Source organism: Carassius carassius, chromosome 12 (genome assembly GCF_963082965.1).
Source record: "Carassius carassius chromosome 12, fCarCar2.1, whole genome shotgun sequence".
Classification (NCBI taxonomy): Eukaryota; Metazoa; Chordata; class Actinopteri; order Cypriniformes; family Cyprinidae; genus Carassius; species Carassius carassius.
In genome coordinates, this window is record NC_081766.1 from 27431176 (window position 1) to 27458981 (window position 27806).

Here is a 27806-nt window from a genome sequence, read left to right on the forward strand (position 1 = left end):
CGTCCTGCAGTTAAATCTGACTTTTTGGCTCATGATCAAATGCTCATCCATCCGAATACCATAGAGTCTCTGTCCTGGCCACAGGCTGACAGAGGGAGGGAGGGAGGGAGGGAGTGAAAGAAAGAAAAGGGGGCACTTCCCCAGCATCTGTGTGTGAGTTGCAGGAATTACACAGTTACACTGTATGGGGAGAGAGAGTCAGACGCTCCTCCTTCACCAGAACAACACGTTCCCTCTGACACAAACATGCACGTACTGACCAAAAAACAAACCAAAAACAGAACCTTTTCCAGCTTGGCAAACCACAGAAGTACTAAAGGACAACTTTGGCTGGGCATTGCAGCTCTTCTGATTCTCTTATCACTTCCACTGTGGCCGTCATCTGAGCAAAGGAATCGGGAATAGAAGAAACTGTTCTATTAATAGCTGGCCGGTGGACTGAGCGGATGGATAGAGGAATGGACAACTGAGGAAAATGACTCGACTACATTCTGCAAAATCTTTTCAGACATACAGCAAAAAGACATCACCTCACACTACTTGTGACTTGCTTCAGAGCATGCTTTGTTTTGGGATGTTCTAACTAGGCTGCCAAGTAAACATTTCCCTTTGGTAGACCTCTCTCTAGTCTTTTTTTGCCTTGCCCCACACGGTCCCCCACATACAAGTTCTCCATGCTAGCACTGAGCTTCGGTTAAAGGAGCTTAATGTGGATTGCCTCACGATGGAATGTAGTATGTCAGCTGTACAAGTTCAGGAGTCTTTGCAACTGAGGAGACCTTCAAGGTTTTGGAGCTGTCTCTCTATTTCGAACACCGTTCTCCAGCAAAAGAATCTTGGATGATTAGACTGAACTTGACTTTTTGTGGATTTTCTCTTAGAACTCAATATGCGTCGTTTTGACAAGCTCAAAAAATCATTTCCTTTTCTTGCTCATTTTCATGTGTACAGAGTAAGTCTGTTTTTCATTCTCTTGTGCAGCACATGCTAGGTTTCAGTATGAGGAATAGAGCTGGGAATTTCAAGATTGACCCGTGCTTGAGCATAGAGTACATATGTGTGCTGGTTCATGTCAGCATCTGTGTTGGTGTGAAACCGCATCATGCTTTTACACGTGTCAGAACTTAGCTGTGTTCATGGATATCATCAGACCATACCCGAGCCTGACCCTAACATTACATGAAACCTTCACAATGCATAACTTGAGAGCATCATGTCTAACTGTTTTTCTCACACACTGTCAGAAATCAGGTGTTTTTGCATTTGTTTGACATTTATTTAGTATTAAAGGGTTAGTTCACCGAAAATGAAAATAATGTCATTAATGACTCACCCTCATGTCGTTCCAAACCCGTAAGACCTACATTCATATTCGGAACACAGTTTAAGATATTTTAGATTTAGTCCGAGAGCTTTCTGTCCCTCCATTGAAAATGTGTGTACGGTATACTGTCCATGGTTAGAAAGGTAATAAAAACACCTTCAAAGTAGTCCATGTGACATCAGAGGGTCAGTTAGAATTTTTTGAAGCATCGAAAATACATTTTGGTCCAAAAATAGCAAAAACTTCGACTTTACTCAGCATTGTCTTCTCTTCCGTGTCTGTTGTGAGCGCGTTGACTGCAGTTTAGTGATATCCGGTTCGCGAACAAATCACTCGATGTAACCGGATCTTCTTGAACCAGTTCACCAAATCGAACTGAATCATTTGAAATGGTTCGCGTCTCCAATACGCATTAATCCACAAAAGACTTAAGCTGTCAACTTTTTTAATGTGGCTGACACTCCCCCTGAGTTAAAACAAACCAATATCCCGGAGTAATTCATTTACACAAATAGTACACTGACTGAACTGCTGTGAAGAGAGAACTGAAGATGAACACCGAGCCAGATAATGAGCGAAACATTGACTCGTTCTCGAGTCAAGAACCGTTTCTGTCGGACGCGTCTGATTTGAGAACCGAGGAGCTGATGATACTGCGCATGAGTGATTCAGCGTGAAGCAGACTGCCACACAGCGCGTCTGAACCGAACTGATTCGTTTGGTGATTGATTCTGAACTGATTCTGTGCTAATGTTATGAGCGCAGGTAAACCGAAGGCTTGAATCAAGGGCAATCATCGCAAATGACATCATTATGTCGAGCGCAAAAGAACCGGTGAACCGTTTTCTTCAACCAGTTTACTGAATCGAAATGTCAGGAAGAAGCAGTTTGCTGATTAAATAAATGCTGGACAAAATGAATCAAAGATGTGTTGAGAAAATTAGTTCCATTTATTGAAACAGTGCAAACTTACAAGCCTTTGAAAAGTAAATAAAGTGCAACATTGCAATTTGCAATTAACAATGGAGAGTTAGAGTGCAAGTGGCCTGTTCTGAACAGTTTCTTTGACAGCTTTTTAGCTTGACACTGAACATGAGGTAGCCAGTCTAGCCGCCAGGTAAGTAAACATAGTAGTACTATGACTTCTCCAAAACATCAAATAATTCAAGAACTAAGAACTTTTAACTTAAAACTTAGCTAAGTATTCCTGTAAGCCTACACGTATGTGAGGTAGCCAGTCTAGCCAGCAGAAAAAAATAAACCATGGCAGCCAGACAATAATTCAAGTTGAAAAAAATTGTACCCATCTTAGCAAAGTAGCTGAAGGCCTTAAGTGAACACTAAACAAACTCTCCTCTCCACATAACTGCAGACCAAGTGATCTACATTGTGTTCAGATTTCTGTTTTGATTTGATTCACATGCTCTGGAATAAGTGCACTTCTCTGAGCAGTGATGATATCTCCGGCGGTGGAAAAGACCCTCTCAGAGGAAACACTAGTGCCAGGGATACAGAGGTACCTTTTAGCAAGTTGTGACAAGAGTGGATACTGATACTGGTGCTTCTTCCACCAGACCAGTGGATCTTATTTCACTTCCAGGAGATCTGCCTCCTTGTAGTGTGTCATCTGCTCCTTGGTCTCATCCTTTTGGGTATTTTTCGTGGTTTGTGCTTCACCACCACCGTATCGTTCACCAAAAAGTTCAGACAACACAGTGCGCTTCACTGGATAACAATGGGTAATACTACTGACCTTGACTGCTCACTCCTTCCATGAATTGCTCTCCTTCATCCACAACATCTTCATCTTCATCTTCTTTAGATGCCATCTCCTCATCATCAGCATGAGCATTTACTGTGCCCTCTTCATCCACACTCCAAAGTGACTAAATTAAATAAGTCAACATGAAATGAAATTCATGAGCTTTTATTGTATAAATTTTTTAATTACTATATTAAATATGCCTTTAAACCTGTTAACATTATAGTATTTAATTATGCTTCTAAAACTACTTAATATTTATCTATTTTAAACTGATGTAGGATTTGCCTTTTAAACTAGCAGTACCATCACTGCCTTACCATACCTCTGATGGCCGCATGCTCAGTCTTGCAGCCTCTACAATCAGTCCGTCATAAACTTCCTGTCTTTCATCTTCAGTCAGGAAGGGAAGACTATTGAATCTTGGATCCATCGCTGAACATGCATGGAGAGTTGCCTTGAGGTCAATGTACCTCTTCTGAAGATCCCTAGCCATGGCAGCCTTCATCTCTTTTATGACTGCAGAATCATCTTCGATCGGTTTCAGTCCATTGATCAGTGTGTCCTAGAGGGGTGCGACGACTGACAGTGTGGGGGTCTTTTCCTTGGACATGTACTGTGTAGCCTCTTTCATGGGCTTCAGAGCGCTGACTACTTCTTCAGCTGTTGACACGTCTGACTCAGTCAGTGTGCACAGATCTTTCTCGGTCTTCCTGACTTCACTTGAGAGCAGGGTTGCGCAGATTGCCGGTTGTTGCTCCAGGAATCTTTCCAGCATGTCATGCGCACTATTCCATCTGTAGTTAAATAAAAGAAATATACTTTATTTATATTTTATTTATTTTATTTATAGACAGCATGGATGCTTTACATAAAAGACTAAACAAATTAAATAATAATGTAATAAATTAATAAGTAATAAAAAAAACAAAATAAACAATTGAAAAGTAAACAAACACTAACCTGGTAACTACATCCCTCATCAACTTGTGCTCTGGTAAACGTATAGAAGCCTCTGTTTCTCTTTCAGCATGTGGTTGGCTGTGGTGCTCCGTCTGAAGAAACTCACAATGCGTCGCACCCTTCCCAGCAGGCGTGCGACTGCTGTGATTAAGGGCACGTTGTGCAGCTAGATTTAGTTTATGAGCATAACATTTGACATGAAGTGTGAATGCTGCCTCCTCAGCTGCGATTGTCATATTTGACGCATTGTCAGTGACGATTACTGGATCCTTTTCTGTGATTCCCCATTCAGCGACGGCCTTTCTCAGATGTTCTGCCAGGTTGTGTCTGGTGTGGCTCTCGGGCATGTCCCTGATTTGTAAAACATACGTAACAAGCTCCCATTCCTCTGGGCCGTGATGGTGACATATGCTTCAGTTGTGCGCGAGGTCCAGCCGTCGCACGTCAGGGCAACTCTCTCAATGCTGGCCTGGGAGGCTTTAACGTGTGCCCCTGTCTGAGCATACAGCCCGGGAATGCAAACCTTGGTGAGGTGTTCGCAGGTTGGAATAGGATAGAGGGGCTCCATCGTGTTCACCATGCGCCTAAAGCTGGGGTTTTCCACCACTGAATATGGTCTCAAATCCTGACAAATAAAGTAGGCAATAGATTTTCTGCGACCATGGTGAAGCAGATGGAAACTTGTGGGAACAAACGCCATCGATGTCCAGCGTAGTTTGTTTTGGGTCACGCGGCCTCTGCTGCTTTGGGTCCTCCGTAAGCATAAACTTGTTCAGGTGGTGACGTTTTAGGTGTGCTCGTAAATTTGTGGTATTGCCGGAATATTTAACGTTAGTGCCACATAGCTTACAAACTGCGACGCTTTTATCCAAGTCGTTGCTTTCCTTCTTTTTTTTTTTTAAAACCAAAGTGCTCCCACACATCTGCTTTTAAGCAGGACATATGTATCGATACTCGCGGCTAAAAAAATCTATACTTTCTTTGGAAAAAAAATATCGATTTATATCGCAGAATCGATAAAATCGCCCAGCCCTACCGTACACACACTTTGAATGGAGGGACAGAAAGCTCTCGGACTAAATCTAAAATATCTTAAACTGTGTTCCAAAGATGAACGGAGGTCTTACGGGTTTGGAACGACATGAGGGTGAGTCATTAATGACATAACTTTCATTTTTGGTTGAACTATCCCTTTAAATGTGCATCCATTAATCCAGTCTTGTTGACTTTAACTGCATCGTCATAATTTTGTCCGTATTTGATATATTGTGCCTCATTATGGCAATTTTTTTTGTAATGCTCTTTCTTAAATTTGTATGAAGGGTGTAACAACTCTTGGTTGTACCTCGTCGCCTCTGTCCAAGGGCCATGACAATAGTTCCTTTGGGCTTAAAGGCTATAGCCCTTCAGCATCAAATGCATTACTTAAAATTGCAAAAGTTTCACTCGTTGCCACTAGCATTGCTCAATATACCTGCATTTTGGTAATACTGGAATATCCAAGTTTTATAATGTTAGTGTTTTCCAAATGATAATATTATAATGCATAGTACCAAATTTGATAAGATATTATAGAGGGGTCTTGGTTCATTTGGAATGCTTACAAATTCTTATGAACCAAATATAATTTAATGACTTGCCGCAGAGTTTTGCAAGGAATACAAACACACGAACATACTTGAGCTGGGAGAATCTTTCATTTGAAAGATGCTGTCCTATTGTATTATTTATTTTATTGCAGACATAACTGCCAAGTTTTGGTGGTGCTTTCTTCAGTTGGCTGTGAAAATTACCTGAAATTAACATATTTAACTAAACCATTTAACAATATAGCAACAATTATAAATTATCACTTTTTATTAATATGTAATATATATATACATTTTTTTTTTTTTTTTTTTTTTTTTAAATTAATTATTAAAACGTATATACAAGGAGCTGTTTTGCTTTAGACCATCTTCAACCACAGGACAAGTGTTTTTCCTCCTCTGCAGAGGCCTGGATTCCTCTTTCTCTCTTTCACACATTCCCCTGCCTCTTTTGCAAAGGAAAGGTGTTTCCTGTATGTTTAGAGGTATATCTAAACTTTGACTCCTAAGTTTGCAAGCCAGCAGGGTAGACAGGAAATATTGAGGAAGATTTGGGCATGTTTGATCTGTTCCCAGTTTGAGTGTTAAGAGTTGCTGGGACGTTCAGTGTCTGGGAAGGGATATGGCTGTTTGTAGATGTATATAAAACAATATAAAAGCAGTCTTTCAGTGACACTTGCCAATGTAACCATCACTGTCATACTGCTGTATGGAATGAGCGGTATTTTTTCTATATTGTGTTTTTAGTTAAATTTTTTCTGGATTCTATTTTAATGGTTTAATTGAATTTGAATATTCGAAAATAATCAAATAAATTGAATTGATAAAACTTTAATAACAAGTTACATCTGCTTTAAATATTGCATACATAACACTATAAAATATATATTATAAAAAATATATATTATTTACAATTACTAGCTAAACTTATTGCAAAAATAAATATAGTATAAGTGCTTTTATGACAAACCAGTAACCAGCACATCATAATAGTCATGTGCCAGCCATACACTGTAGATTGCATGCTGAACCCCCTTTACAGGATGCCCTGAAATGGCAGCTAGAAGCAGGAATTTATATGTACAGTAGAGATCAAAATTAGAGAGCAACCTTTAATTTCCTAAATTTCAAGGTCACTGCTTTGTCCTATTTGCAGTTATCCTAACAGGACTAGAAGGACAGTTTTTAAGCATATTTTCATAAAAAGTAATATAAAATATTCTGGTTACACTTTATTTTAGGGTCCAATTCTCACTATTAACTAACCATTAACTATGACTTTTGCCTCAATTAACTCCTTATTTGCTGCTTATTAATAATTTATAAGGTAGTTTTTTAAGTTTAGGGTATTGGGTAGGATTATGGATGTCATGCATTATATGTACTTTATAAGCACTAATAAACAGCCAATATGTTAATAATAGACATGCTAATAAGCAACTTAGTGTGAATTGGACCCTAAACTAAAGTGTTACCAATATTCTTTATACTAAAGCAATATAAAAAACCTAAACTGTGTTTGAAAAATATAAAAATTAGAGAACACTTAAAGATACTAAGTTATTGGTGTTATTCTGGCACCTGGTGCTAATTTTCTTAATTATATGACAAACCCTATTTAACTGGCAGCATTCCTCCAGTGTTTACAGAGATTGCAAGATGCTGAGCCGCTCAAAGGTGATTGAAACTCTGCGGCAGGAGGTTGCCCAGATGAAGGCCAAAGGGTTGACCATTTCAGCCAATGCAAGAGAAGTTGGTCATTCCAAATCTTTAATTTCTTAAATATTGCAGCTTTACAATAACACTAATTCACTCAATTCCCCCCAAATGCTGGTTGTCCACATAAGATAAATGCTCAAGAAGACAGGATAATGTAGAGACCCCTAATGGGGAATCTGTTCAACACTGCAACTGGAATTGCTTGCCAGTTCAGTGCTGAACAGGGTATGGATATTCTTTCTCTACATGTTTAAGAGGAGTCAGACTGAAGGTGCACTCTGCAGTGAGCAAGACTTTCATCAGCAGAAAGAATAAAAAGGCTAAGCTCACCTTTGCTGAGAAGCATGTTGTGTGCCCTTGTGAAAAAGAAGTGCACTTAGGTATACTTTCATAAAGTGTACTAATTATGGAAATAATATACTTAAAACACACACACACACACACACACACACACACACACACACACACACACACATACGTGCATATTAAATGTTATTTTCACCGCTTAAGTACATTATATTTGTAATTAATTCAAATGTATCACATTTTAAGTTATATTAAATGCAATAAGTTGAACTTTTGAGTGTTTTTTTTAAACCACTTAAGTGGCACTTTTTAGTACATCTTTATATGTACAATTATATGTTCATAATTGCTTTTAGTGTCTTTAAAATAAGTTTATAGTGTACTACTAATGTACTGACAAGCAATTCATGTGAACTAAAATACACTGTCAACAATACACTTAAGTGTGATTTAAATGTTATGTTTTTAACCACATAAATGCATATTATTTGTACTTAATTCCAAATAAATTACAGTTTAAAATGACATTAATTGCAATTAGTTGAACTTTTGAGTGATATTTTTACTCTCCATCGTCACTGAACTTCAAATGTCATGAAGCTGCACACCATCTCTCCACAGTCTGTGTGAACAGAAATGTTCCAAATAGCCATGAAAGTAACAAAAATAAAAATACCTTGAGGAAAAAAACAAGCAAAAAACAAAAAAAAAAAAAAAAACAGAGGAATAACCATTTTTATATGAAATATATCCAGTCATTATAAATGGTTCAGTTGAGTGAAAGCAATATACACAATTGCAGTTCAAAGTTCTAAAAAAAATTACCTCAATCATCAGGGCAACATCGTAGTAGAATGCTGGGAGATGTTCCTTCAGATTTCCTACAAACACCAGAACTCCTGACCACCCAATCCTCACTGACACTGGGCTTTAAAAATAGATACAGTTTTTACAAAATGTTTTATTCCTACTTTATAGGTAATAAAACATAACTTTATAAATTACTAAAAATATTTAAAAAATCTCATCTTGCCTTGAAGGCTTCTCTCACACATCTTCATGAAGGATGTTGAAATGGCCAGAGTGTTGAGAAAGCAGTGGACGTGAAGGAATGTAATGCGATATGAGCTCGTTCAAGTATTGAGGAACTTAACCATTCAGGCCTTTATAAGAGCCTGGTTCTAGTAAGAACTCTTTATGTTTTCCAAAACTTATAACTTGTCTGACAGTCTGTCAGTTGATGCAGTTACATATTTATGCCTGTAGGTGGCGGCACGGAACGGTTTTTATGAGTAGTCATCATTAAACCAGTCTGTTCATTCAAATAATACATGTTATAAATTATGTGTTGAATTTAATTTAACTTTGTGGGCCGCTTTATAAGGCTCAGTCGACAATCACTGTGTCTCCAGGGTAACGCTGAAGTTGATGTTTCATTTCATAGAGATTGATGGCTAAGGTTGGGTATCGATTGGTTTTTTTTACGATACCGGTGCCATTTCGATACTTTTAAAACGCTACTGGTGCCTAAACGGTGCCTGAGCCGTTAAAAAAAAAAAAGCTACAAAAAACTATGGTTACCATTAAAGAACATTACAAAATATTTAAAATAAATCCATAGCTTTCACACACTCCTTGGATGCTTTCATTTACCAAGCTTCCCTTACTCTAAGGCTAATAAATGTATTTCACGATCTGGGTCATTGTTTAAAAAAAAACACACATAATGTTTCTACTGTATCTCTGTCAATCACTTTGATATTTAGTTAAAATTAGTGCTGTCTGTCACTGTCTTTAATCAGTTCTGTAAATGACCGTATGGTCATTCTTTATAAAGTAGCAACAATGTCATTTGTAAAGTACAGTACAGGCACATTAAAAAGGGTTTTAAGCCAGTTATTTATATCTTTTTCTGTAGTACGTCAGTAGGAAATATCAGTTTACATTTCCAAACATTCATTTTGCCATTAATGTTAATAATAATCTAATGAGATTTTTAAAAGCGCAAGTAGTCTGACAACAGCCGGTGCTCCACACAGATCTGATCTCACCATCATCGAATCTGTCTGTTATTGCATGAAGAAACAGATGAAACTGATACAAACAAAATAATTAAATTAAGTATATTTAAATAAGTGTAATTAAAGTATGCGTTTATATGTGTTAAGGGCTAGATTTTCGCTGGAGGAAACAGCTGCGTGTGATGAGCAGTGAACGGAGCGAAAACTTTACAGTAGATGGGAAACCCTTTGCTCCATCGTGACCTCTTGTAAACTGTATTTATGACAAAGAACTGCACAGATACAGATATTATAAACAATCTATCAATAAACACACACCTCTGTTTCTGTTTGAATCCGCTCGTGCTGCTCTGCCGCGGTCTGCGGATTGAAGAGCGCACTGAAAGACGAGGAGACCAGTCTGCCACCGTTTTCAGATGAAATATAAGGCGATTGTGAATTTGTGTACAGTTTATGGAGCTAAATGCTATAGCCCCGCTAAAAAAAAGTAGTGACGCCCATGCTTCTTGTGTACATTTCGGAGAACCAGGACAAATATTTCAATCGATCGCTCGGGCATTTAAGAGGCACCGAAATAAGGCACCAAAATCTGCATTCTAATTCGGTTCGGTGCATACCGGTTCCATAGGTGGTTTCGGTACCCAACCCTATTGATGGCGTTGAATCAGTGCATTGAACAGTGCTGACGCCAGCCATGGGAAATCCCCTTAAACGCTGAAAGGATACTACTACAAAGATACGATTTCATCTCAAACTGTTTTGCAAATATATGACATAAGCTGACTGAGCCCTGCCTCGGACACAGATGACAGCAGACCAGATGTCAGAGGCAGTGGGATAGCTAAAATATTTTTTAAATACATTTTTTACGTAAACAAACATTTATGTAAACACAATGGGCAATATTGCATCACCAAATCTTATCGCGGTCATGTCTAAATTTAGTATGATAAGTCAAATATAGTAATAACCACGATGGGCCTAGCATCAGCTGCATTTTCCCCTATTCTCGTATATGGAATGGTGGGCCAAATTAAAGGTCACCACGGGGCAATGTTCACATATCTAATGGCTTGTTTCCACTGAGCGGTAAGATATAGTACAGTTCAGTACAGTACGATTCAGTATGGGTAATCCTAATCAGGCTTGTCTTTCTACTGCCAATAGTTACTTTACTTGTTAGGCATGGTGACGGAAAGTAGCGATCGCAGATGAACCGCATCAATAAGCACAATTCTGCCTCTTTTTGTTAAATGTCAGTTTTATTGAACATATATAAGCCATTATATAAGTATAATTACAAATTATAAGAGGCTCATATAAGACAAAATAGAGACAAAAGCAAACAGTTCAGTCAAATGTATGCTACAAAGTCAACACTGTACTATGATGAAGTTCAAATTAAATATATAAAGTTAAACATTATTTTGTGCTCAGCCAAAATGATATGACCACAAATAATCGAATTATGAGACCATGAATGCCTGTTTAATATAGCCAGCTTAAAATGAATTGTATCTTGTGTTTAATCACTACAGAGACATCATAGCCAGCGGTAAATGTCAGAAGGACTATCCGCTCCAAAGCTGCTCTCAGCGGATACATGAGTACTGAGCGCCTGGTGATCACCTGGAGCTCCGAAACAAATTTTCAAATAGGCGCTATCTTTATAAATAAACCACAGATTTGACTATTAAACAGTTACATTCTCGTCTGAAAAACTCTTAAAACTACATTTCAAAATTGTGTACCGTACTGTACTGTAACGAACCGTACCGCTCAGTGGAAACGACTAATTAAAAACGAATCCTTTGTGACTGATGCGCTTCAAATCGGGTGATTTAAAGTTCTTCCTTAGTGGTGGAAAGAGTCAACCACTCCTACCTAAAACGGCTCATTCTAACATTATAATCAGTAGTTATGTCCCAACTAGATGCAACAAATGCCTAGTTTATAATAGATTTTATTTGTTTTGTCTCGTCTAGTGATGTCTGGATCATGAGCGAATCTTTCTTTTTAACCAGATCTTCTTAGTGAACTGGTCGTACCAGTTCACCAAATCGAACTGGTTTGTTTTAAATGGTTAGCATCTCCAGTACGCACTAATCCACAAATTACTTTAGTTATTCTGTTTATAAACGTGCCTTACACTCCCTCTGACGCGAAATACACCAATATACAGAGTTATTTAGTTAATCCTAACAGTACATTTACTGAACTTCTAAAAGAGAACCAATGATGGAATGTGCATGAGCAGAGCAGCTGGACTGAGTCTGGTTCTGCTGGCCTGGGAGATGGCAGATGTAAGGGGGCGTGACATTTCCGTCACATGCTTGAGGCATTCGGCCAATCACAACACACTGTTTAGCTGAACATTCAGAGCACATTTAGCTTTTTCAGACTGATGAGCCTTGTAAAAATCGACGCGTTTCAGAAGGCGGGGCATAGAGGAGAAACAATAATGTGCATTATATGGAAAATGTTTTTTTTTTTTAACCTTAAACCGCATAAACACATTGCATTACTCCAAATATACAAAAATACTGTTCTTTTTAGCAGCATATGACCCCTTTAAGACACTTAGATTGTTCTTGCTTCATGCATGCATGCAATAACTGCATCCCACTATCAGCGGAGTGTAATATTGACATTATTACCCATTGCAGGAGCTGACAAAATTACGATTTAAGCATAGTGCACATTCACTAAAATACTATAATGCTAATGATTCTGATTCAAAACGACAATGCAGGTGATTGACAGTCAAAGCATAGGGCGGTTTGAACGGCCCGGCCCCGCAGCTGAATTTGGAGTTTTGATTGGTTTTGCAACTGAGTCAGACCTGTCTGTTATTGGCTGAAGTGCAGGGCTCCACCCCAGGAGTTTTAAAAGTGCCCGTCAAACGCGAACTCGCTCTTCTCCGTCAGAGTCGCCTTTGTCACTTTTTTTCTTTTGTACTTTTGGTGAAAAATAAATGTAGTGCAGTTGAATACTTTAGATTTGTTCTACTTAAGTAAAAGTACCACAATTTAATTATATTTTATAAATTAAAAATGTACTTGAGTAATGAAAGTATTTGTAATTAGTTACTTAATTAGTTACTTACTTTCTTTATTTTACCTGTTATTCAGTGATGCTGTCTGCAGGTAGGTAATAGTAAGATGGCATTACTATTCCCAGTCCAGTCATTATATAGATCAGTGGTCACAACCAATGATGTACGAGTAATTTTCATACAGATCGATCCATGGTCTCCTCAAACTGAATACAAATTGGCCAATGGAAACCCTACTATCTAAGATGCTTTCTAAAAAAATAATAATAAAAAAAATTAATAGCTGCTTGTTCATCAGTTTTCTGGAAGTGCAGACTGACTAAAGTTTGAAGCACATGGAATTTAGCATTACACTCAAAGCACTCAAAGCTGCAGTTGAATTACAGTTTGCACACTTAGCAGCCTGTTATTATGGAATGATATTGCGGACATTATTCAAAAGGCATTGCAAATTGTATTTGCAATTGCGTTTTCAATTTGTGGACGCATAAAATGTGACATAATCCAAACGCAAATGCAAATCGCGCGATATTGCGGACATTATTCAAAAGGCATTGCAAATTGTATTTGCAATTGCGTTTTCAATTTGTGGACGCATAAAATGTGACATAATCCAAACGCAAATGCAAATCGCGCATTAACGTTTTCATTTTCGATTAAGTGAACGCACAGTGTCTGCCAAATTTAAAATGGAAATGCAAAGTCCGTTTGCATTTGTGTTTTCCATATCTTACGAGCTATGAGCCTGTCATATTTAAATAGCAATATTAATTACCACATTTGCCTTTTCACTCTCTCTGCACTGTGCATGTAAACTGCCAAAACTCAAATGGAATCGCAATACCTTTTGCATTTGAATTTCCAACGTCTACATGGAAACCTGTCAATCAAGTGACAGGGGTGGGGCCATTTTATTGGGCGTGTTTGCATTGGGAAGTGACGATCGTACTAAAATGTACCATGTTTTTAACCAAGCTACACTGAATCAGCACCAGATCTGTGACAATCTTAACTTGTGGCCTGTGTTTACCTATTATGAAAATAAACAATAGCAGAACACTGACTACATTTTATGGTTCATGATATTAAAGAACATTTCATAACGTCTCAGACAACTGTACATTTGTGGCTACTGTGGCTTAATTATAAACACTATCGTTAACTTATATTTACCCTAGTAAAAACATGGTACATTTTAGTACAATCTTCACTTCCCAATGCAAACACGCCCAATAAAATGGCCCCACCTCTGTCACTTGATTGACAGGTTTCCGTGTAGACGTTGGAAATTCAAATGCAAAAGGTATTGCGATTCCATTTGAGTTTTGGCAGTTTACATGCACAGTGCAGAGAGAGTGAAAAGGCAAATGTGGTAATTAATATTGCTATTTAAATATGACAGGCTCATAGCTCGTAAGATATGGAAAACACAATTGCAAACGGACTTTGGATTTCCATTTGAAATTTGGCAGACACTGTGCGTTCACTTAATCGAAAATGAAAACGGTAATGCGCGATTTGCATTTGCGTTTGGATTATGTCACATTTTATGCGTCCACAAATTGAAAACGCAATTGCAAATACAATTTGCAATGCCTTTTGAATAATGTCCGCAATATCATTCCATATGTTATAGTTGCAAACTTATGCATTGTGTAAGAAAGTCTCAAGAACAAAAGAGAAAAAGCTTAAAATTTACATAATCACACAGTGTCATTTAAAAGGGCGAGTTGACACTCAGTCTCTCTGATCACAAGATATGCTCTCGCCCTTTTACCACACACCCCCCCCCCCCCCCTTCCCGGTTTTGCCTTAATGTTGTTAAGAACTGTCAGAGAAAGATTAGCAGTGTGAAGGAGTGCAGGGGGAGGGAGAAATTGAAAGCAGCTGATGTCCAATATGCTCCAACAGAAAAACGAACAAGCACAAAAGCAGACCATGGAAAACAGTAGCACACTTTTATTTGTCCCAGAGCTTCCAAGCACCGATGTCAGTGCTCTTCCATCCATTTGCTGCACCACTCATCTGTTCAAAACAGAAGCTTAAAGGGACCGTTTATTTTCCGTGTTTGAAACGTTATAAGGACTTTGGGACTTGATGATTTTGATTTTTATGGATACGTGAAGACATTGTTTTTAATTGGGTCTGAAATGTAATTAGAGATGCAACAGTTTCTGTGAAAAGATACGATCTGTTTTATCTGGTTAGTTTTGGAGGTTTGGAGATGCTACTTTTGGGAGTAATTAAATAGCTTTAGAGGGCAGCTTAGCACATGTGGCCTGGGCCAGGGCTAATGCCACCTGTGTTTTATGAATTTCAGGTGTGCATGTTCATTTTTGGGAGCGTGTGTGCTCACCAGATGTGCGCCACAGTTAAACAGTGAAAGCCAACTGTATAGTTTTTTTTATTGTTGTTGTTTTTCTTGTTGCCACACACTTTATTTTGCCATTTATCGTGCTATTAAAAATGATTCAGTTTAGTCACACTTTAGGACTTGGTCACTTGTTGATGTCTAGTTGGACACTGCTTTTTGTTTTAGCTTGTTGTTAGTTTATTTAGCTGGGAACAGCATGAACATGCTTGCTTCTGGGGTTTTGGGAGAGTCATTGCCTATGGGGAGTAGCTTTGTGGAGTTCATTTGTGTGTCTGTGTCTGTGCAGAAGTTGGGCAGCAGTATGCAGTGTGAAGAGGGCACTGAGTGGCTGCTGGAGCTGCTGACGGAAGTGCAACTGCAGCAGTACTTCCTGCGCATCCGTGATGAGCTCAACGTTACACGTCTCTCACACTTTGACTATGTGAAGAATGAGGACCTGGAGAAGATCGGTATGGGCCGGCCCGGTGAGTCCAACCAAGGTGTTTTGCTTGTAGGTTCATTATAAATAATGCTTTCAGCTTCAATACTTATGCAGAGATACAAAACAAATGTTTCTGATTTAAATTGTTGTGATTTATTTAGTGACATCCATAGCCATGTTCAAGACCAAAAAAAAAATGTAAATACAAATGTTACAAAATAAAACATATATTGTATTAACTCTAAGCAGTGTAAATGCAAAGTATATTATCTGCCACAGCAACATTGAGAAGACAAAGAAAAGAAATCAGTAATGCCTGAATATTTTTAGTAGCTTTAATAAAGCAGTGACTTGCCATCAACTACTGCTGGTTATAGTTTTGTATTTAGAGTATCATTTAATGAAAAAAATAAAAATGTGATATTTAAAATATCACCATATTTCCATAAATGCCAATTTAAAACCTACTGTATTAATCTCATACTATTATTTATTCAATTCTAATTAATGTCACCTCTAATCTGTAAAAACTTTAATCACTTGAGAGCTCTATTTATTTAATTAAATTTTTTATTTGGAAATACCTAAAATTGTTAAATAGCTATTTTCCAATAGTTTTTGCAATAGTATCAAAATTGGTTTTGAGAATTTTCAAATTTGACTGGTATTGATACTTACTAATGAGATTTTGTAAGCATGACAGCACTATTTACGTACAAAATATACATTAGTTACATTTTACATTTGTCAGGGTTGGAGGTGTAAGGATGAGGCGAGGACTCAATGGTGCAGGAAATGGGCTCCTTATTAATAATAAAAATAAAACAAAAAGAAAAACCATCCCGGTCTCCCATTCCAGAGGCACTGTCCCCGACTGCCACGCGATGCTGCAGAGGCGTGTTAACCAAGACAGCCCCACAACATCCAGGGCCTTGAGGTACTCGGGGCGGATCTCATCCACCCCAGGTGCCTTGCCACCGAGAAGCTTGCTGTTTGGGTCCGCTGTGTCTATCCAGCGTCCTCCCCCGCCATCAGATCCAACTCACTACCAGGTGGTGATCAGTTGACAGCTCCGCCCCTCTCTTTACCCACGTGTCCAAGACATATGGTCGGAGGTCAGACAAAACGACCACAAACTCGATCTTCGACCTCCGGCCTAGGGTGTCCTGGTGCTATGTGCACTGATGGACACCCTTATGCTTGAAAATGGTGTTCGTTATGGACTAACTGTGACATGCACAGAAGTCCAATAACAGAACACCACTCGGGTTCAGATAAGGGGGGGCCATTCCTCCCAATCACGCCCCTCCAGGTGTCACTGTCCCTGCCCACATGAGCGTTGAAGTCCCCCAGTAGAGCGATGGAGTCCCTGGTCGGAGTCCCTGGTCCAGCACCCCTGCCAGAGACTCCAAGAAGGCCGGGTACTCTACACTGCCATTCAGCCCGTAAGCACAAATGACAGTGAGAGACCTATCCCTGACCAGAAGGCGCATTGAAGCGACCCTTTCGTTCACCGGGGTAAACTCCAAAACACATGGTAACTGAGTCAAGGAGCTATGAGCAACCCCACACCAACCCAACACCTCTCACCACGGGCATCTCCAGAGTGGTAGAGAGTCCAACCTCTCTTTCAAGGAGCGTGGTTCTAGAACCCAAGCTGTGCGTGGAAGTGATCTCCAGTTGGTACCTCTCAACCTCCTGCACAAGCTCAGTCTCTTTCCCCGCCAGCTAGGTGACATTCCACATCCCTAAGGCAAGTTTTGTCTAGAGATCAGGTCGTCGAGGCCCCAGCCTTTGACCGCTGCCCAATCCACAATACACCAGCCCTTTACAATTCCTCCCGCAGATGGTGGGTCCACAGGAGGTCGGCCCCACATTGCTCTTTTGGGCTAAGCCCGGCCCCATTAAGGGAGGCCCGGCCACCAGGTTCTCGCATTCAAACCCCAGCTGCGCCATGCCGTGTGACGTCACGGCCCTCGTTTTTAAAGACTTCATAAAGGGCTTATGAACCGCTCTTAGTCTGACCCGTCACCTAGGAACTGTTTGCCTTGGGAGACCCTACCGGGGGCATATAGCCCCGGACAACATAGCTCTTATGATAATTTGGGTGCTCAAACCCCTCCACCACTATAAGGTTACGGTTGTTTACAAAAGTGACAGGTTCATCAAGGAATGACATAGCATTTCTGTTTGTGTCTACCAATGACACCATGTTAATCCAAAGGTCACCAGATCTAAATTGGTTCTGCCCAAGACTATATTTGAATTTTTTCTAATAATATAATTATTATATATATTCAGTCTTTTTCTTTGCTCACCAAGAAATGGAGAAAGGTGACAAAAAGAACAAAAGTAAAAATTTTCAGATGCATCTTTTTAATTCAACAGAATCAATCAGTATAGACTGACTATTTAAAAGGGGTTTTTTTTTTACTTGTTAACCCAGCACAAGTTTTGAGTGTCTTCCAAATCTAACCAGTGTATCATTCCACACTCAGTACAAAGCCTTTGTGTGATGCCTGAAGTGTTAGCTGTGCTTATGTAATTTCCCTTAAGCCGACCTGATTATTGCCAAACTCAAGCTCATTACATGGCTCTCCTATCACTCTAAATGTTCTCTATTTTTTGGCCTGCATCCTATTTTATCCTCTCTTCTCTCTTTTTCCTAAGTCTTTTTCATGCTCTCCCTGTTTGTTTCTTCATGATTGGTATTTTTATATAAACAGGAATTCTGTTTGCAGAAATTGATCATTTACAAAACAGAATTGTTTAAATGAATGCTCAGGGTTAACCTGTATTGACAGCATCTGTGGCATGCTATTGATCACAGAGGATAATTTGACTCATCTTTCAATTTTTAAAAACAAGAAAAAAATCACACTTGTGGTAAATGTATTTTTTTAACTCTAAAATTGTCTAAATTATTCTTAATACTACTGTTCTATATGGATGCTGCTACCGTCAGTGTTATTTACACAGTGAAGACTATACATTTCTGTAATATTTCTATACCTGAATATAATTGTTAGACCTTCCTAAAAAACTCAAAGTTAATTAAGTTAATATCATGTGTTTTATTGTATTTATTTGCGCTAATGCTTGTCATTTATTTTTTTGTTCTTATTTTCTTACTGACTGTTTATTTGTCTTTTTCTTAGTTAAAATACATTCAGTTCAGAGTTTGAAATTAAACAACAAAAGCACCCCATATCTCTATCTATTGTTTGTGCACTTAAAATTTTTTGCATACATTCCTAACAATGTAAATATGAATCATTTGAACAGTGTTCATTTGAATTTTTATTCAGGTACATTAATCTGCTCCAGATGCCTTGATTAACTTGTTTTTAACCAGCAAAATTCATTAAGTAATAATCATTCTCTCATTTGCCTTTTTTTTTTTTTACAGGGCAAAGAAGGCTGTGGGAGGCAGTGAAGAGGAGAAAAACCATGTGCAAGCGGAAATCTTGGATGAGCAAGGTATGTCATCAGACTTCCTCAACCACAGTGACAGATTAATGAGGCTTCCAGTCCAGGGTCAGGTCCCACACACATCTACACATGTAGCTGTGGGCTTCGTTTTATTCATTGGTCTTTCAGCTCACATGTTCCCTCACACACTTTAGAGTCTCTAACTTGCAAAGTGTCTTATTGAACCTAAAAGGAATAAATCAAGAACTCCCATTTAAAGCACTTGACCTAGATGATTTCACAGCCTTTCATCTTTTGGACAACAGCCTAAATGATCGCTTTTTTCAAGCTGAGGTTGTGATGCTTCTCAAAGATAACCCGTGTTCATGGAGCTGAGAAGTTCTGGAGTTTCTTTAAAATTAGAGTAAGAAAACATATTTTGTCATTGATAAATTTCACACCTCTGAAATTTACCAATTTATTTTCCCTCTTTTACACATAATGCTGAAATGTCTACTCTGAGTGCTGAAGCAGGAAGTGTCGACAAACCTGCCGCTCAATCTCTAAAGCATTAACCAGGTTAATGGTCTATCAAATGCTGTAGGAAGAACCTCAAATTGGCCTCAGTCACAAACAATAAATCGGCACAATGTGGGCCATTCTCTAGGGTTTGTGTTTATTTGGAATGCAAAGGGAATTAAGTTTATAGTTGATTATGTAGATCAGGCTGTAACATAGTTTACATCCTTCTACCAAAATCAAATTTACAGCATTTTGGATGATACATTGACTTTTTACAATATTTTGGTGATTATATAAAGTGTACCAATTTTATTAATATTTTATTGATATAAGATTTTCTACTTTGTCTGTTAAACATGTAAAAAAGTTTGATTCGGGGAATCACTTCTTTGTTTCGTCAATTTAAGAAAATAATAATTTGTAGTACAATTTAGTCATTTTACCTTCTTTTCTTTCCTTTTTTGTATCCTGCTATAATCATGTACTCTCGTGTTACCAGATAGATAATTCTATGTCAATTGTTTTTTTTTTTTGTTTTTTTTTTCCAATTGATTATTTATTTATTATTATAATTTTTTATATATATATATATATATATATATATATATATATGTGAATGAAAGCCAAAATATTAAGTCTCACTGATGAATATTTACTCAGAAATTTGGAGACAAATTACAAGGGAGTAAAAATTTACTTTAGAAAAAGGGCAGCATCATTTTATTTTTAGACACAGATTGCTAGGTCTATTAGTAAAGTCTGTTGACTAGCCATCTTTGTTGCATTAAATGCAAATTGTGACAGAAAATGGGAAAAAAGACATTTTTTTCCCTTAATGTTTGCATGTCTATAACTGAAAAAGTATCAAGATATATTGATTTTAATAAACTTTTCTTATTTTAAAGACCCTATGATGTTCAATTCAGCAGTAAGTTGTTATATTGTACACATTTTCAGTGGTCAAAAACCAAATTTGGGTCACTTTACATAATGAAGAACAAATAATTTTGAAATGATTAATGTATCTTGTTTCCCTCTATTAAAACAATTGTACATATTGAACAATATTATTTTTTCAAAGTTTGTGTGCCTGTAATTCTAGAAGTATTAAATATATTGTAACACTTTAGAACAAGGTTCCATTAGTTAATGTTAGTTAACTAGTTAACATGAACCAAGCAAGAACAATCCTACATCATTTATTAATCTTAGTTCATGTTAATTTCAACTTTTACTAATGCATTATTCAAATTAAAGCTTGTGCTTGTTAACATTACTTAATGCACTATGAATAAGCATGAACTAACAGTGAATAACTGTATTTTCATTAACTAACATTAACAAAGATTAATAATTACAATAATAAATGTATTGTTCATTGTTTGTTCATGTTAATTAATACATGAACTAACTTTTTAGGGATTGTAGTTGGGGGGAGTGAATATCCAGTGCTCTCTCCACCTTCAATACCACAACTGAGGTGAGACCCTTGAGCAAGGCACCGAAGCCCCAACTGCTCCCAGGGTGCCGCACACTGCTGGGTTCACGGTGTGTGTTTGTTCAGTATTCACTGCTGTACTTGTTATACGTATATCAAAATCTGAATTTTATATCAAAGAATATATCATAATCAAAAAATTTTATCCAGGGACCTCTGGTTAAGTTAACAAGGAATGACCCAGATGGATAAAAAACAAAAACATGTACCTAGTATTATGAGACGTGGCAGCAATTTTTGTCACAGTGTTTGTTCCTCTAACTTAACTTCTCCTTCTTAAGCCATTTTAGAGCAAATAGATAAATAATAAAGTGCTAATTATACATTGTTAAAAGGAAAAAAAATTGAATCCATTTATACATTTATTTAATCAGAAAAAGGCATGCTTTTAGTTTTTTTTTTTTTTTTTTTTTTTGTAGACTGTTGGTTTGGTGTAAAAGCAAAATAAGCTTGGAGGTATATTTGACTGTGTAAAAGGAGCAGCCTGTTTTGCCCAGAATATTTTGTCCTCTGTATGAGAGTTGTTTTCATAGGGCTGGATGTCTGGGTGGTGCTGACCAAAGGCCTCACTAGAGCCAAAGTCAGTTTTAACCACAGTAAACAGCAACAACAGTTAGTGCATTTGCAGTTATGACAGACACATTTATTAATTTCTGTGTATTTATGTTGATGTGCCCTGCTGTGTTTTTAAAGGGGTCATATGAACATCTAAAAAGAACATTATTTGGTGTAAGGAAATGTGTTTAATGCGGTTTAAGGTTCAAAAAACACATTTTCCACATACTTTACGTTATTGTTGCTCATCTATGCCCCGCCTTTCTGAAACGCGTTGATTTTTACAAAGCTCATCGTTCTTAAAAACGAGGTGTGCTCTGATTGGCCAGCAAATCCAGTGCATTGTGATTGGCTGAATGCCTCAAGCATGTGTCTAAAACATTACGCCCCTCACCACACTGTGATGTCATCTCCAGAAACAAGACAAACCCAATAAAACCCATTACAAATGAAGCATTTGTTGCATCCATTTGGGACATAATTATTGATTATGACGACTTATACCGTCTTTTTACACGTTGCATTGATCAGGAAACAGTTCTCCATAAAATGCATTGCACACATTTGAATATTTGGGTTGAACTGTTCTGGAACAGTGTTGTAAAGTGGAAAAGTGACATGACCTACGGCCAAGTATGGTGACCCATACTCAGAATTTGTGCTCTGCTTTTAACCCATCCAAAGTGCACACACACAGCAGTGAACACACACACACTGTGAACACACACCCGGAGCAGTGGGCAGCCATTTATGCTGCAGCGCCCAGGCAGTTGGGGGTTCAGTGCCTTGCTCAAGGGCACCTAAGTCGTGGTATTGAAGATGGAGAGAGCACTGTACATGCACTCCCCCCACCTACAATTCCTGCAAGCCCGAGACTTGAAATCACAACCCTTTGATTGTGAGTCCGACTCTCTAACCATTAGGCCACGACTTCCCCTAAATACAACTCAACCACTGATTTCTAGTCTTGTCCTCTTTTTTAAGGTGAAACAAAGTAGCTTGACTTTCACAATGAAACACAGCATAACACACGGCAGGCTAGAGTTATAATGTTATAATGAGCCGTTTTATAACTTTTATAAAGAATATCTCTTTGGAGATGAGACTTTATTCTTTGCAACTATACAGATCTTCTTCATGCACCAAGAGCTTGTAACACTCCAAAGAGATTTAAATCGCATCATACGACCACTTTAATATTTAAAATACCACTGCAGTGTTTTGTGTCTGTGTTTGTCTTTTGTGTTAGGCTATGTTCACACTTGGTGTCTTTTTGAAGCTGCCAGCATCTGTTTTACATTATAATCCTTTGGAATAAACAGTGTTTTAAAAAATGTCCTGAGTGCTTTTTAAAACGCCACCGCCGGCGTCTTTTTCTGCGAATCAAGAGTGTCTTTTCAAGTTGAAAAAAATTCTACTTTTCTAAAGAAAAAAACACCCTACGTCAAGCGCCCTTTTGACAGCTGACCAATGACAAGCGAGTGGCAAGTCGTTTCCATAACAACAAAAATAACAAAAGAAAAAAAAGGAGAAGATACTCAGTAGACAGATTGTAATCGTTGGGAGTTGTATGATATGAGTAGAAAACTCTATCTATATAGAGTTCCTTTCTCCATAGTACAGTATGTGGCGCTCCCACAAATATCGTGAACTGACATTACCCCCCACCCCTTAACTTCTGCAGCACACAACGCTAGGCTTCCGTTGCAACAAAAGACCCCCATGGCTGCTATATGTAACCAAAACGCTGCCAGCTTTTTATTTTACTAAAACACTCTTGACAACTTTTCCTTGTCAAAAAAGATGCCAAGTGTGAACACGCCCTTAATTGTGTTTTTGTGCCTCCCTGGTATCTCATTTTCTAACAGTGAACATAGAGCCAAGGCTAGAATTAGAGAGGCCACAAAATGATTCTGCCTCTTCCAGCTCAATCTGATTTGCCATGTCATTAGTCTCCTACTCTCACATATATTTACGTTATAGACCGTGTGTGCTCATTTACAGGGTGTGTTGAGAGGAAGTGTGTATGTGGGAGTGATATGCACACAGGATTGACAAATGATTGCTCTTTTCTAAACCATCAGCTTGTAGGCCAAATTCTTCTGTCTGTGGGATGAGAGGACATCTTGACCTTTGTTACCAGAAACGGCACACTTTTGTTAAATGAAACACACTCCACACACACAGATACAGTATCCTCCCCTTCCATGCAGGAAAAAGGAAAAATGTCAGGAAAAATGTGCACAAATTTGACCTTTTTGGGTACAGCAGCTTGCCATTGGTGTAGTACCCTTAAAGGGGACAACTATGTACCTTATTTAACCCTAAAAGGCACATGTTAGTAGTAATAATATTTTAGGGTACTATTCTGAACCTTTTAGGTGTAGATAACATATAGACTTAGCCTCCACTCAGCTCTTTCATAATAATGAAACAAACAAACACAGACTTATTTCTTCCCTTGTGTGAAGGCTTTGGTTGCAACATTGGCCTGGGTATACTGGAAGTGGCCTGAGAGGGTGAGAGCTTTCTAAAATTACACCGGTTTGTTTCCGTTCCTGGCACCAAGAACAGACTGAGTAATCTGCCTCCTCACTCCACTGTTAGTGTGTGGGGTGGGGGGGGGGCATGCTTTAGTTGACACTTACCTTTAGTAAGTGTTCTCCTGTTACAAATGTTGCTCTCATACAAATGTGTGTGAATGCATATATACAGTATTTATTTGTTTGTATGTGTTTTGTGGAGCGCAACCAACAATTCCAACATTGAAACATCTTAATAAATGTAATAATATCTTAATAAAGACTTAGAAATGGTCAGGAAATTAAAATATAATTGGCTCAGTATAGAAAAGTGAATGGACAGTGATGAACTGGGAAGGAAAGATGCATTTGGATTTGTTATTCATTGAGGCATTTGTTAGTGTGTAATATATGTTTGCTATGTGTGTGGTTATCAGACAGTAGTCTGGTGTTCAAGGCTCTGTCTAGATCCTCTATATTAACTCTGCTCCCAGTTCAGTTCTTCTATTTTCAGCCTGTCTGTCAAATCCAGGCTCTCACTCTCAAGGCTACAGACATTGCAATCTGACCTTCTCTATTTCTTGGGTTTTTTATTTTTTTTATTTTTTTTGCAGTGTCACCTCTCTCTCTAATCTGATCGTTCTGTCTGTTTTAAATGGGTTAATATGAGGGGCCGTACAAGACTTAATTCATTTTGGCACTCTTACACACATACATTCTCCATTCACATACATATTCTTGCTTTCACACACTTACTTTCTCCTTTCAAATACATATATTCTTGCTTTCACACACTTACATTCTCCTTACACATACATACATTTCTACTCTTACACACACATACATTCTCCTTTCATATGCATATATTTTTGCTTTCACAGACACATACATTCTCCTTACAAATACATATATTTTTGCTTTCACACACATACATTCTCCTTTCACATACATATACACACATACATATATAGAATGTATGTATGTAAGAGAAGAATGTATGTATGTGCGAGAGAGAGTATAGTGGAAACAGAAGGAGTTTAGTTGAAACAGAAGGCAGGTTAGGCGCGATCAGGCTCACCGTGACAGGTCTTGATCAGCATGGCTGAGGCAGATGAGGCAGCCTCTGAAATATTTCAGCAAGCTATCTGGGTTTAAAAAAATAAATAAATTATCATCGTGAAAAGGTTACATGGCCTCGTCCTTTGAGCGAGTTGTGACTGAGGACACTTGCTCAGCCTCAGTCGTGTTGCCAGATAGATGTATTAAAAGTGTCCAAGGTTTTTTCACTTAATTTAGGAAGTTAATTAAATAACTCAAGACTCATTGCGGTTTATTTTATTTGAAGATTTTTATTTACTTTTTTATTCAATGGTACTAGACTAGTGTTCTATAAGCGCCACCTGGTGTCAGAGATTGAATTAGCATTTTCATCAGAATCAGAAAGAGCTTTATTGCCAAGTGTTTACACACAGAAGAAATTTGTCATGAGCTTCCAGTATAGAAAGTACAAACATAGTGCAGACACACATATAATTAAGGAAATAAAACTAATAATAATAAATAGTAATAATAAAATATTCATTAAGCCCATCTGATGTTTTTGTTTTGTGCACTTGCTTCAAGTTGCATATATTTTTTGCTTGTTTGTTTGTTCAAGGTAAGTTTGGCCAGTAACAGAGCAAAATAAACATTTAATAAATGTAAAAAAAAGAAAAAAAAAGAATAAGAACTAAATTGCAAAGAGGATGGGAATTGGCTCATTTGATTGTAAAATAAATAAAATCCTGATCAGTGCATCCTTAACTGGAGTAGTTAGACCGACCTGAAATGTATGAAAAAGCATGGTTCATTTCAGTTTTATCTTTGAACTATTGTACCTATTTGTGCAAAATGGTTATTATTTATTATAATACAATGTTACAGTCAACAATGAAAACAATAAGTCTTATTTATTTATTGATTGATTTGATTGTGGCAAGTCCTGTGAAAATTTTGCCAGGGCAAGTAACCGGACCAGTAGAAAATCTCCTCAGTGTTAAGCCCTGTTAATACAATCAAAATCAGTGTCTTAACACTTGTACACAGATCTGTAGAACACATAGGTAACATAATTATATGTTAAAGTTAAAAACTTAAAATATGTAGTTGAAAAGAAAACAGGATGACTTTGAATAGCAGGCAAGAGGAAGAGCTGAGCAAGTCTTGCACATGAATTTCCTGGTCTGAGAGTGACTTCCTGCTTAAACAGGAAGTAATGGATACCAAAAAGGTAGAAATATATATATGTAAAAGGAGAATGCATGTGTGTGAAAGTAAAAAAAAATTATGTGAAAGGAGAATGTGTGTGTGTGTGTGAGAGAGTAGAAATTAGGGGTGTAACGGTATGTGTATTTGTAACGGAACGTTTCGGTACAGGGCATTCGGTACGGTGCACGTGTGTACCGAATGACCGAATGCAATATTTTGTTTGGGGAAAATACAATATTATCAAGCTGCAGACTCGGAGCCTGCTGCATCTACAGTCCCGCACCCAGAGTCCCGCATTCTCAGACCCCTCGTTTTTCGAGACAGCGCCTCCTGCTGTTCGGAAGATCGTATAACACCCTTATCCAAATGCCATTGAAAACATCAGAATGCAATATTACGGTCTCTTTTTATTTAAAGTTATCCAAATAAATATTTGCGTTTCCTGCTTAATGCATGTGCCAAAAAAAATCATTGTGTTCTCAAACTAACTAATTACCCAGTATTTATTTTTTGAGCGTGGGTGTAATTGAAAGGAAATTACTGATGCAAATACAAATTGAACTATCATCTGAAAAATATAATGTGACATTACATTGCTACAATGTTTTAGTTTGTTTTTGTACAATGTTTCAAATTCCATTTTTTTTCTTTCAGCTCAACATATAATGGTCTAATTAACATTATACCATGCTAACATTACAAAACCTGTTTTTTGATATTTTGAATGTGAAGCAAAACTCAAATAATAGACAAAACACCAATAATGAACAATTCTGTACTTTATTTAACGATCACCTTAATCACTGTCATCTTGCTGTAAACAGGACAAAGCAAAGAAAAAGGGAAGAAAGAATTGTGTTAGTGACTTTATTTTCTTCTTCAATTGCAATTAAAAAAAACTCCTCATTTATAAGTTGCTTTGGATAAAAGCGTCTGCTAAATGAATAAATGTAAAATGTAATGTAAATGCATAAGGTAAAATAATTACTTTCTGGGAGGCAAATGTTGCTTCTTTTCTCATTCTTTTTGCAATCACCCGGTCAAATTCCTCAACTTCACTAAAATAAAAGATGAATGCCATTGTCAAAAATATTGTGTAATAATAATATTTTTTTTGCATATGCAAATTACAAGCATACCTAGGGTGATAAGTAGGGCCACGAAGGAACACCTCCTCAGCCTCCTGCCAGGATAATGCCTGCAGCTCACATAGGCCATGAATGATGGCCTGTCCATATAAATAAATACATTAATTAATGTATAAAACATTTCAACTTATGGCAATATTAGAAACAATCCAATTGACAAACATGTGCGGGCCTACCTCAGGAAAAAGAAAACTACAAATGAACTCCACTTCATTTGTGAAGTTCAGTTGAGTTTTACAATTGTGTAGCAGAGCTTTGAGGTGTTCAAAAAGAATGGCACACTGCTGCTCACTGTCCATGAAGATTGGCACACGTGGCTTTAGGGGGAACCACTTTGATGGTTTCCCATTGAGAACATCCTGCGGTGCA

At 37.7% G+C, this 27806-nt stretch overlaps 1 protein-coding gene across 10 annotated transcripts in view; it reads left to right on the plus strand.

The window, feature by feature from the left end:
- LOC132155152 (activated CDC42 kinase 1-like) overlaps positions 1 to 27806 on the plus strand; it is a 126822-nt gene that overhangs the window by 55424 nt on the left and 43592 nt on the right. For 4 of the 10 annotated variants that reach the window (XM_059563991.1, XM_059564001.1, XM_059563994.1 and 1 more), the window contains exons 1-3: positions 343 to 952; positions 15403 to 15592; positions 18944 to 19014. In XM_059563991.1, the coding sequence (XP_059419974.1) occupies positions 890 to 952; positions 15403 to 15592; positions 18944 to 19014 (324 nt within the window). In that variant the 5' untranslated portion in view covers positions 343 to 889. Of the gene's footprint in view, positions 1 to 342; positions 953 to 15399; positions 15593 to 18943; positions 19015 to 27806 lie in introns of those variants that run through there. The other 6 variants (XM_059563993.1, XM_059563995.1, XM_059563996.1 and 3 more) reach the window with 3 other exon arrangements.